Below are 12,551 nucleotides of genomic sequence, written 5' to 3' on the forward strand. Positions count from 1 at the left end.
CTTTTCGTTCATCCCAAAACTCCACACGTCTCTTGCGTGCCACTCAGGCCTCTCGACACCTTGCGGCCGGTATGGACTCTTCCTTCTCAGCCGTTTCCCCTCCGACCCCTGTGCCGGTGACTGCTAACCTACACATGCACTGTTTCAAAGTGCCGTTCAGCTTTTCAGAACATTTGAGGCCATTCCCACTGACCATGTAACTGCACGTATATGAATGAAACGCGTTCAGCGTGGACCTGCACAAATTACACAGCAACGAGTCTTGCGCGCCGTGACCACAATGGGTATTTCTGCAAAATATGATGTGGCGTGCAGTAGTTTTGTTAAAATTCAAACTAACGTAAAGATCCATCCAAGTGGAAGCTGGGGTCGGACTCATTTTGGCTGCTCGCAGAATCCTAAAATGCCGTTCATGGAAAGCCTTTGTCTACAAGAAGACAAGCCACACGGCGCAGCATCTCCAGTTCGGTATTCCATGTGCGGTGCACTCAGCAAAATATTGAGTGTCATCCACACTTTCTGAGGAATGCTAGCAGACCTTTCGCATTCTTGAAGCAGAGTGGCAATCTGCTCTTGCGATAACGAACGGCAGCAGTTTGCATGAGCCATCCATATGGGCAGTGAGCTAAATTGGAGCACCCTACTCTTTTTTTTTTTTTTCCATGGCATGTACTGCCTTCCAGATTCAATATTTTGTTTAACAGCAACTGTGAAAACAGTGCCCTTTCAATTTGTCGACATGAATATTCATCCCGACGTAAGAAGTGATTGTGTATTAGCTAGGAGAAGCGCACTTGCAGGGACACGGCATGGCGCTGCGTTCTATATATTGAATGTGTCGGAGGATGGGAGTTCGATGTACGCGCAGTACATTGGTATACCTTTGCATGTTTTCCAAGAGAATTTTACAACTGTTTGATATAGAAAATAACTCGATTTACCCAAGTTTAGGATATCTGGGATCGACTAAGATGGCATATGCAAGTGCAAGAGGCACAATGCCATACACTTGTTTTTTGTTGGCTGCAAGAGAATCATGCGTGAGGGTCACCACCATTACAATTAAACAGCAGGATTTAGTTAAATATTTGACTTCTCAATTTCGCGCTTTCTTATTATCATGCTTGGCAGTTATGCATCGTAATGAAACACACAGGCACAAGCCAAATACAAGTCTGCGGTGCGCAAATAGTGCAGTGCAGATAACGCACTGCCCCATTTTCTCAGCCATCATGTTCTGTGCAGCTATTTACACTACATGCTTCACTATTCCAAAACAAATCCTGTCAAAACATTGTTTTCTAGCAATTAGTCCTTAGACAAAGAAGACAATAAAAACGAGAACTTAGATATTTCTGTATTTCAGTTTTTGTAAATGTGAAGAGGGCACCAATTCAGAGAACTCTTGCATATGATTCACCCTCAAAAAGAAAAACTTCATAGTTTTCTCTGGCAGAATACCGACAAGTCAACTTATTACAATACCACATATAACGATTTATTGGTTATAACGATGAGTCAACTTAAGGGTATCAACTTGTGCATAAGGGCTATGAGGAAAAAAAAAAACATAGCAATATGTTATTCACCACATATTGAATATAACGACAAAAATTTTGCCTTCTGGATGGGGTTTTCCACTCAGAATAATGGGGACATTGTGTTGGTAAGTTCCCCTTAAACAACAATGTTGAGACGGGGTGAAAAGTTTGCCTATGTGAGTTCGTATCTGCCGCCATTATCGTGCAGCGTGTCCCACCCGCATGCCGATTGCGAAAGCCAAAAGCGATGGAGGGCATTGAGAGTTGGCACAGCACGCCACAAGATATTGCCAGCTGCTTTGCATCTACATCGCCCATGATCGTGACCCACACGTCCAGAGAAGAGGTGAGAAAAAAAAAAAAAAAAGAACGAAAAGCAAACTTGCGCCCACCTTTTCTACAATCCTCTCTCTCAGCGAGCGCGGAAATGTGCGGTGGAAGCAACCCCGAAGCAGCAGACAGCCCAGTTAGTAGAAGATGGCGCTGACAAAGCACATAACTGTCACTTAAGACGAAGCTGCAAATTTTGCAAGATTCAAATAAGTATGAGCTTGCGCAGTTGATGATATAGCCGATTCTGAAAACCAGGAGCGCAGCGCTGCGATCATGAAGGCTGGAACCAGTGGCTATGCCGATCAAGGGAAAAGGCGGACTTTGTGTGCCAGGACGGAACCCCCACGGGTGAAACCAACACGGTGGAAGCCACTGACATTACCGAGCTCTGGGAGCACGTCGCTACTGACGATGAAACAGGTGGAACTTATATGGAGGAGTTTCTACGCGCAGATAGTGCTGCCTCGTTCTGCAGAGATTTCTGAAGGGGCAATCACTGTCGCGACAGACGGCAGCAATGTCCAACGGTGCGACGGCGACGACAGCAGTGGCAGTGACAATGAGATTAACAATGGCTTGTCTTTGACACTGTCCTCTATGTTCGCGCAGCAGCGGGACGTGATGCACACTGTGTTTGTAAACCTGACACTCCTGTGAAAGCAAGTGCAGATTTCTGACCATTTCAGTGCACCTAACGCTTGATATGCTGTTTAGAGGGACAAATAGTTACTTTTCACGGCCTACTTTCTACAACATGTATTTCGGAGCTACGAAAGCATAATGACAGCTTTCTTTCTTTTTTTTTTTTTTTACAGCAGTTCAGATATAGCAATGATTGGTTATAAAGATTAAATTTTTCGTTATTGATATCATTATACGGGGACTGCACTGTACATGCTTGTGAATTCCCACACAAGTGCTGAAATGTGCAGTTACCTGCAACCAATGTTGTAGGCTGACTAACCCTCATAACATGAAGAGCCTGATAATATGCACTTGCCAAACAATTTCTTTTTTAACAGTGTCATATAAACCACACATGCCAGGTTTTGTTAGCTGCCATGAATAAACAGTCACAATAAGATGCCTATTGTCTTCTGAACCAGAAATTAGATCTGCAACATTTATTCGCTGCTGACAGGCAGGACAGAAAAATGAGCTACTATAGGCTGCCAGTGCTCCATTAGCTTTACTAGTGAAACAACACCCCTCTTTAACAAAAGTGAAATATGTAAGCTTTTGCAAACGCAATGTCAAGGCAATTCAGGGAGATGTTAACTCAATCAGTACCATGAATATTTCACTGCTGTGAAGAATAATAGAAGTGCAGCACTTATCCCGACAGCTGCCGTATACTCAAAATGCCTCTGATGTTTTAGCGAGCACACTCCTACTACTGTTATTCATGCCCATATGCACTGTTCATGATCTAGCATGAGACTCTATAATGCATATTTTGCACAACACAGAATTAAGTCGACCATGGTTCTACGCTGGAAAACCATGAATGAGTGCATGCTGTCAGTTCAGCTCACATAGGCACCTAGGTCAACATTTTCCCCATAGAAACTACCCTGCAACTGCCATGAAGCTGGCAGCTATCGGACAAGACCTTTTGACCTAATCTAACATTCAGGAAGCAATCACCTAAACTATTTGCGGAAGCAATCACCTAAACTATTTGCTTCAATTACTATGTACCAGAACTCAAATGGCCTGATGAAATTATGGGCAATCTGCACTTTAACACACACAGGGCAGGACTGCATGCTGGCTGAAGCACCTAATCAATCTAGCCAAAAGGCACCATAGCTATTGCATTTACCTACTGTAAAGTAGGTTATACTACTCATTCCGGTAAAGCCCACTGTTTGATGGCACCAGAAGTCAACACAAGCCTCCAGCAGAAAAACAACGCTTGTTACAACAGCATCATCAACTTTTCGCAGATCTGAGTACAGTCTGCAGTGCTATAACCAGACAAAAGCAACCTAAAAACGTAATTCCGAGACTCACCGTGCTATGCTTCCAGCTTCCAGAGTTTTCCTTTGAGCTAGCAGCAGTTGTGGTGGTGGTGCCAGGAATGGATGATGACCGTCGGGGCACCTGTGGGGGCACCCGCCTGCTGGCGGCTGCAGCCGCTGCCGCCGCTTCCGCCAAGGCCCCTTTAGTGGGTGTGCGATGGTGAGCAGACCACGGCAGGGCACCCTCGGATGAGGGCGGACTGGCACCGGAGGGAGCGAGCAGGTCCAGTGCATGGATGCGCCGCGAGAGTCGACGTTCACCCTTGGACGCACTGGCCAAGTCCAGGAAGCGCTTCTGCATGCAGTGGCTGCGGAAGGCCCGCTGGATGGTCAGTGCCGCCGTGCGCGCCCGCACGCCCCCATATTTGCGCTCCAACATCTCCACCTGCTTGTCCAAAAGGTCCTGCGACAACTCATACCTGCACACAGAAAAGTGGAAGGGGCGAGTAAAGTGCATCTCTTAAGCATGGCCTGCAAAAGCATTCAGGATACACATCGACAAGGGCGTCCGCCTTTTCGTTCTGTGCGGGAAGCAGGGGTTCTTCAGTTTGCCAGGAATGAAACAGAGGAACAGGACAACAAAGAAAGAGGAGTACGGGGGCCACAAGTTTGGAAAATACATTGTGCACAAGTGAGCTTGCATTTCTTGTCTACCTAATCCACTGTGTCAACTCCCAAAGGCAGAACATGAACTTGCTGAAGTCATTAGCTAGAAGCGGCAACCTTGCACTGCAATGAAAGTAACGTGGGTGCAGACTCAGTTTTGAGAACGCCATCTTTGAATAGGTACTGGAATACTCACATGGGTGTGTTCTTGGGGGCCTTTTACACAATAAGAGCACAAGCATGCAATCAGTGCACCTCACAGAAAGAGACTTTAATAATCAGAAATGCTGAAGAAGTAAGCCCCGCTATAGCAAGGTTTCCCACTTCAGAAGTAGGGGACTGGCATGATGTGAAAGAAACAAGAAAAAAAAAAAAGGAAAGAAAGAAAAGAAGAAAGAAAGAAGAAAAAAATTCTCCACCTGAGAAATTTGCAGCAAGCTTCAACTGATAAAGCCTTACATGCATGTGTAGCTGTTATTGCTTTCATTCCTGTTCTTTGTCATTGCACTGAAAATAGGCTATTAGTTCAGACAGCACTAATGTTGTTCGCCTCCTCCTTTGTTCCATTTTTGTGCTGCTTATATTAAATTATCATTGAAGGGCCCCTCACCAGGTTTGGCCATTTTAAACAGACAAGCAGAGTATATACAATCCAGCCGATGATCGTGTAAGCAAAGTATTATATCCCTGTGTGTCCGTAAAAACGGCTGAAATTTCCGATGAAACGGTGTGCGCCCTTCTTCTCAAGGGAGCCCCACTCCCAGCCAGAGAGTCGAGTTCAGACGCACAAGTGCACCTATACAATTCACATTGCTGAAGTGTCACTCACTGTGACATGCGGCTATGAGAATTATTCAAGGCTACAGCAGTTACTTGTTTGATCTGTTGCTTCACTAGACAATTTAAAGTTTAGAGAAATAACAAAACCTACAAACCGAACGTCCGCGAGTCTTTGCTTTACTCTTTGCCGTACTTCTGCAGCAAGAGGGACATACTTCTGTTTTGTCTGCCTGTTCCCACATCATGCAGTCTACATGTGCAGAAAACTAAGCTATTTACAAATGTACGTACAACTGAGGGATCCATTCCAATCTATTGCAGAAGCAGCCAGACAATGCAGATGTTCTCGTGCACAGCTCGCAAAATCGTGCACAGCACAAAACAAGACAAATGCAACAGCTTGCAAACAAGACTGTCACTGGAAGTGCGCCGCGCGCCAAAAACACAAAGAGAGCGGGGGAAAAACAAAAGGGAAAGAAGACGAAAAGAAGACGGAGCTTGTTGCGTATATGTGATGTGATCTTTCGGCTCCAGTATGAGAGAATGCAGGGATTTGGGACACTTCAAATACCTTTATCTCTGCTATAAATGAAGCAATCGTGGTATACAAATTTCCACCGTATAACCATTATTTTCCATGGGGCCTTTGACCAACTAGACTACCTGCACAGCTCACTCAATTTAAAGCAACCTTCACTTCGCTCTTGCTGCGAGGTTAGGCTTTGTATGTGATCACACCTGTTCGATACAATGGTGTTATAGAGTCCAAGCTAGCCCCTGAAGATGGCCAGGTGGCCCAAGCCTAAGCAGGGGCGCGATCTTGTACGCGTTCCAAAATGGAACGGAGGCGGTCAGTTCCATCGAGCCGCACACGATTGGTCAATTCGAACCGTGACGATCAAATTGACCAATCGTGTGCGGCTCGATGGAACGGACTGCCTCCGTTCCATTTTGGAACGCGTACAAGATCGCACCCCAGAGCACTACCAAGAACACATGAAAGAGCAAAGAGCAGAAGTCTCATTCTTCATTAGGGCCCCAAGCCTTGGCTGTTACATTTATCAAGTTCAGAAACATCTGCCCAAAATAAGTTGGGAGTATAGCTCAAAACTCCCAATTTAAAGCGACATATTTACCATTAGTAAGACAAACACTGGGGTAAGGAACATGTGCTGCCATGCCATTACTCATTTACATTCATCCCTTTAGCTGTAAACATGTCCTTTACAAAATACCAACTAGGCCAAGAAGTTCACAGGCAAGGCATTCAGCCTAACATTGGATATATTGCATGCTTGGCACTGAACTGCAGAGACCAGTGGTTATGTTACCAATGTAATTTCCTATGATATCTTTCATGTCACATGGCATGACGATCACAACAAAGCACATTTACAGTGGCAAGTGTTTGCTGGTGTAGTAAATGTTTCAGCTGCCGCTTTTGTCAGTGCACTCAATTACACATTGTAAAAATTAATGCTGGCAGTACGCCCACCCATCCAGAAGTCTATTTATCCATGCACTTTCATTACTTTTGCCAACCAGTGCAAACTGGCAGTGGTATCATGTATGATCAAGAATACACTGCAGAATAAAAAAATTGAAGCTGGGAAAGTCTGAATGCATTCATCTTAAAACAAAAGTTTGTAGAAACGCTTCTGGAAGTGCTGTTTTGGCTATCCTTGCTTTTGTGATCCCATTCATTCGTTTATTTCTTTCATTTTTTCAGGAACAAAAATATGATGCATGTTATGAGACCTCCCAAAAAGATGCAGGGAACCATTCTCACTGGTTGGAGTGCAGTCGTGACCGCTTGAGAGCCTCATCGTCGAGGCGCCGCAGTGGGGGTGCTTTGCGGGGCGGTGTGCTGCCACGGTTGGGGAGGCCCCCCTGGTCAGCCCCATCGACCCCATCCTCAGGCCGAGCCTGCTTCTGGGGAGGACCTGGCCGCAGCTCAGGCGGCTGGCTGCAACACCGCAGCACAAATTAAAGAAAATTGTTACTCCAAAAAGCCAAGACATGGACATCGCCAGTAAAAAGGCAATGAAAAAAGCAGCCGTGAACGAGAGAGTTGACACAAAACCACCTAATTTGCCTTTGAGCAGTACAGTAAAAAATACAATAAAGAATCAGTAGAAATGTCCACACTGGATTGTAATATCCAGTAAAATACAACCAATTATGGCCCAACTATTTATAGTGTGCAAAAGCAACAGGCACAAAAGGAGTAAGACGAGCACAAGCACCAACTTCCAATGAAATTTCATTACTAAGAAAAGTTTGATCATGGAACATCAACTAGCTCCATCTCTCACATTGCTAAACTAAGTATGGATCAGCTAAGTGAAAGCACTAACTGATTCTGCATAGGTGAGCGGCATTCACACGCATTATGTGACAATCGTTAGCATCAGTGCGCTTATTCAACCAGATTCATTAGCTTGGCCCCTAAGGACAGTTTTCTTTGTCTGAGCATACAGTACAAAGGTACTAGAAGGTTCAAAAGACTGACTAACACAGTTGAGAGGCATTGCCATTGAGCTTCACTAAGACAAGGGCAGGGATGGTGCAGATAACTAAACAAAGCAAAGGTGATGCAAATACACAATCAGACAGTATTTACAGCTAGTCATACGCTGGAATGCACATGGTGTTTCATGGTATGTACAAGTCGCTTGATCACATGGAGTGGATAGCTTGTCAACAATCATGTGATTACATAGTGACCACAATGCTTCCACCTTCGCCTCATGGAAAAGTGACCCAGATCCCCTGATAGCACTGCTTATCTATACTTCACCCAATACCATTAATAGGATGAAAGGGAACAAGCCATCAGTTTACGATTAAGCCTCACTGACACGAATGCACTGATACTTGAAAACTGTTCAGAAGTGTTGTATCAGTATTCCCTTCATATTTAGGGGTTCAGTAAAACTCAGATTTGACACGTGCCTTCTTGGTAGTCATCTTGTAGAATATGTAGTGAGAGACTTGCATGAGTTGGATATTTCATGCTGTAAAGCACAAAACCGCAGTGCAAGAAAAATACAGTGCCGAGATGTTTACTCCCGCAACCCCTTTTGTAGATCTAAGCCGAGATTCTGTTAACACCATTGCTGCCCTAAGAATAAAGACAAAAGCACACAGGCTTCTCAAGTTCTTGCACCATCCACACCTTGAAGAATATGTTTTATAAAGGAGTAAGTTCCTTAAAAAAATACTGGTCCTTACAAAAGCTGGCCACAGTTCGAGCCTCCTAATAACAAGGGTCATTATGTGGCACAACTGTAAACAATGTACATCACCACATGCCCAATTACTGGCAGCAAGATCTTGTTCACCCCATGTGAACATAAACGTGTACATCCATTAAAATATTTCCATTTCAATAGAAAGACCATACTATCACAAACTATAATAAGGAGATCATCTGTGGCGGCTCCCACTGTATTGGAGAAAATAAGTAACAAAGAACGCACAGCACTGTAAGGGGTAAGAAAGCAGTTGTCAACAGAACCAGTTGACAGGAAGGAATGTTTGCATACTCAGTTTGATTTGCCCTTACTCTGAAAACATGTTTTAACTGGTGCTAGCCTAGTAAAGTGCAGATGCTGACGAAATTTAAGCAGTAAAATATTTCAACGATATGCTTTTTGCTACTTTGCACAATTAAACAGGAGTATACTTATGAAAATAAGAAAGCAGGGCAGGTTTGAAATAGGTACCACCAAACCCATTACAAAAACCTTAACATCGTCCCTTTAAAAAGCATTGGTGCACTAATACAAGATCCTGTGGTCAGATGATACATTAAACTATTTCTAATGCAACAAATAGGCATTTAAAGAGGGCTACAAAGGGGTCCAAATCAGCAATTCTCTGGATGCAACAATGGTGCACTTGCAGCGAGACTTCTGCAAAAGCCAAAACAAAACATGCAAACTGAGTGTGCGTGTGTTTGGGGAGAATTTGCAAGTACAGTGACATAGTGGTTGTCAGTCCCAAGTTTCATTTTTGATGCTCATTTTTTCGCATCAAGAATACACAAATTACAAGGGAGCAACAATACAGGCAGTTAAGACATTGAACATTTTGTGGGAACTGCAAACCTTAAATTATTTGGTGTGCAGTTCTAAATGCACCTATTTACAACTATCCACAAAGGAATGAACAATTTTAGTGTGCAGTCTCGGCTAACATAATTTTGTATGCCGCATCACTGCATGCAAGTTGGTGTTGGGTGTCAGCACCAGCATGAGAGATCAAGCCCAACTGTCACGAACACGAGTTCATACACTGTGTTTATTAATAACTTCCCACTTGCAGCACTACTGTAAATGAGACATACCTAATGAATAATAAGGTGCTAATGTATCGATGGTTCTCGTCCACCTCTTAACTAGCAAATACCTCAATGCAATGAAAAACCTGCGGCACGGTCCGCCAACATGTTCAATAACGCGCTACTAAACGAAATTGCCTTAGTTTTATTTTAAACACGTAAACAGAGAAGACGAGAATGAGGGCACTTGAAATGCATCAATGAGCACAAACAAGTGCAGCCATGCATGCAGTTTTACACTGCCTGGAGTGCACCGACGGGTTTCGGAGTTGCAAAACTGCCAATGGAGAGACCTTTTCACTCAGCAACGATCGATGAGAGCGGTAAACCGTAAGTGCCCGAGTATGCGTAAATAGTGCGACATATATCAACTCTAGCCCAACGCAAGCGTTGTGCGTGTACTACAAGGAAGGCAGTTATGTCTCTCCTTCGCCGCTTGGCACACGGAGCGCGACGTTGGCCGAGATCAGCAGTTTCGTTTTATCTCGGACCGGTTGTTGGTTAATATGCGGCGCGTTCCCTTTTCAATGGCGCGTCGTACGTGTCCGACCACTGGACAGGCCGGAGCGCGTCAGGGTCCGAGCTCCCCCCTATGGGCGGCTCACCGGTCGACCGCGGGATAGCGGCGGAAGGACGGGCGGTCGCGGCAGACCCGCAGCGCCGAGCCGGGCCCCGCCAGGCCCGCCTGGAGGGCCAGGCAGCGCCACAGCAACAGCAGCTCGTCGCAGCGGCTCGCGGGGGGCATCCACATTGCGAGGGCGGCCACATGGCGCGCACGGGCCCGCGCACCCGCCACGCGCCACCGCAAACCACGACCGCCGAGCTGGCCGACGGCCGTTTCCTCCCGACTAGGAGCGCGCAATGGCGACCGCGATCTGGGTCAGGCGGCCAGCCTACCTGTGCTGGGTGACGCGCAGCACGGCGCGGCCGTACGGGCTGAACGGGTGCAGGAATGCCCGCGGACCACGGTCCCGAGTGAACACGGCCTCCTGACAGACGAGCGGGGGCTCGCCGACGCCGAACATGACGGCCGCCCACCGCTGCTCCCGCTGTCGCTGCACCACCACCAGCCGCCGTCGTTCGGGGTCCGCGTCCTTGGCGTTCGCAGCGCCCTCTGCGCTCCGCGACGCCCGAGGCGGTGCGCCCGCGGCTACGCCTGGCAGCTCCCGGCTACGGACGACCACCACCGCGGGGGGCGCCCGTCCACCCAGGCAAGAACGCACGAGCAAAGCGTCGTGCGACAGGCCGCGATCTCCATTGCCAAACTCCACCGAGCGCCGCGGCCGAGCACACCGCGGCCACCCACACGCGCGCGAGACCCGTTATTCGGGGGAGCCGTTATTGCGCGGCGTCTCAGTTTGACGTCTTGTTCCGAGCGGCGGCGACGCTTTGAGGAAAACGCGTGCGGCGCGGCCGGTCGGATAAATGAAAGCGCTCCCCTCTCCTCTGCCCTCTCCGAGCCTTGAAGCGCGCCCGCCGCCGCAGGACAGCTGTCGCGTGCCGCCGGCCACTCCTCCTCGCCGCCGTCGCAACATGCACCTGCTCTCGGACAGCTGCATGCCGTCAACAGCGGTCTCCTTGGTGGCGGCGGCGTCACGCCACCACCTCCCGAAAAACGCCCAGGGGGCAGTCGCTCACGATTTAAACAGTCCAACAGGTATAAGCAGACACACATTGGCCGGTAATCCAAAAGGTTTCGCAGGACATCGTCAAATCGCTCGCGTCAGCTTAGCAGCGCGACATGATGCGCTTCTCCACCTACTCTGCGCATATCAGATGACACCCTCGCCGAGCAGCTGCTGCGCCGTCGCGCATTGCATTCCTTTCTCATGTCTATTGGAAATGACGTACAAAGCGTACCCAACCATGCAGCCATTCAGCACAAACGTCCATTCGCGACACGGTCGTTTCCAAACGTGGAATTTGCTCACCTTCGGCGTACGGCAACGCAAAAACCAAGCGTAATGCGATTAGGAGACGGCTTCGTGAGCATTCAAGATTCAATTAGGAGCGGTTTCCTTTCACAAGTGGTGATAGCAAGGCACCAATCAGATTTATTTTTGTTTTCGCAGGTTTTAAACAGTGCGAGGGCATGCACACTGGACTAAACTTCTACTAGCATTTCAACCTATAAACTATAAAAAATGTATAATCGTAAACATATACGAAACTCTTAGGCCTACGGTGTAGGTCAGGTAAACAGTACTTTCCATGCACATGCCTTTTTCCACCTCGGGCATGCATGCCAAGTCGCGCCTGCTACACGATCATTTGCTGGCCTAGAGCTCGTAAAAATGTAGGAACGATTGCAACCGTAATTCGCAACAGCACGACTGTTGAGAGACGATATTTGATAAATAATTTCACCTTTCATTCTCGAGCGGCTCCAGGTCGGAGTATCCAAGCTGCGTACAAATGTCGTTTATGTCGCATAACAACGCTGCTTTTTCCTGCTGAAGTAAGCACACTCTGTTCTGCAACTCCTGTATCCTCAAACAATCGGCCTCGATGAGCTTGTCTTTCTCCGCTGCGCTCTCTTGGAGCTTGCGCAGACGGTCAACAAGGTCTGGTTGTGGACAGCTCACACCTTCGGTCATAGTGAAAAACGAAGAGCGGCCCCATCACTTCCTTGGCAGAGTCATGATGCGAACATCACACACACACAAATTAACCCGCGGCGCGTAGCCGCTCCACTGAGTTCACGAGTCAAATGAACTCGCGTACAACCGTACGACGAATCAACTACATTCGCGCAATCAGCTATGCGATCTGCATCAGACATGTATCCGTTCTGTCAGTTTCGTATTCAAAAGTTTAGTATTACTGCATCTACAAAATAAATAATTACGCATGATTTTGTTTGTTTTAGTTGTTAATATGGTAAGAACGTGAGATAGATAAGTTGTCAACTTATTACGAACA

The 12,551-nt window shown here is 46.9% G+C and overlaps 1 protein-coding gene across 3 annotated transcripts; it reads right to left on the reverse strand.

Annotated features, from left to right (window-relative positions):
* Positions 1–3,794: 3,794 nt before the first annotated feature.
* LOC119435272 (IQ motif and SEC7 domain-containing protein 3-like) lies at positions 3,795–12,466 on the reverse strand. 3 transcript variants are annotated; one of them, XM_037702184.2, is made up of 3 exons: positions 11,997–12,466; positions 7,074–7,250; positions 3,795–4,317 (listed from the first exon to the last, which is right to left on the reverse strand). In XM_037702184.2, the coding sequence occupies exons 1-3, from the start codon at positions 12,224–12,226 to the stop codon at positions 3,810–3,812; spliced, it is 915 nt and encodes a 304-aa protein (XP_037558112.1). In that variant the 5' UTR covers positions 12,227–12,466; the 3' UTR covers positions 3,795–3,809. The 3 variants fall into 3 exon arrangements, with proteins under 3 accessions (XP_037558112.1, XP_037558114.1, XP_037558113.1); XM_037702186.2 differs by lacking the exon at positions 11,997–12,466 and adding an exon at positions 10,527–11,142; XM_037702185.1 differs by lacking the exon at positions 11,997–12,466 and adding an exon at positions 10,235–10,423.
* Between the last annotated feature and the right edge of the window lie 85 nt (positions 12,467–12,551).

The sequence above is a fragment of the Dermacentor silvarum genome, unplaced genomic scaffold, assembly GCF_013339745.2.
Source record: "Dermacentor silvarum isolate Dsil-2018 unplaced genomic scaffold, BIME_Dsil_1.4 Seq591, whole genome shotgun sequence".
Lineage (NCBI taxonomy): Eukaryota > Metazoa > Arthropoda > Arachnida > Ixodida > Ixodidae > Dermacentor > Dermacentor silvarum.

Bases quoted from the DNA above. Each gene is read 5' to 3' on its own strand.
- LOC119435272 (XM_037702184.2), bottom strand. From the start codon at position 12,226: ATGACCGAAGGTGTGAGCTGTCCACAACCAGACCTTGTTGACCGTCTG. The intron at 7,251-11,996 runs GTGAAATTATTT...GCGGTGTTGCAG, and splicing joins GAGCCGCTCGAGAATGAAAG to CCAGCCGCCTGAGCTGCGGC. The intron at 4,318-7,073 runs GTGAGAATGGTT...TTCTGTGTGCAG, and splicing joins TCACGACTGCACTCCAACCA to GTATGAGTTGTCGCAGGACC.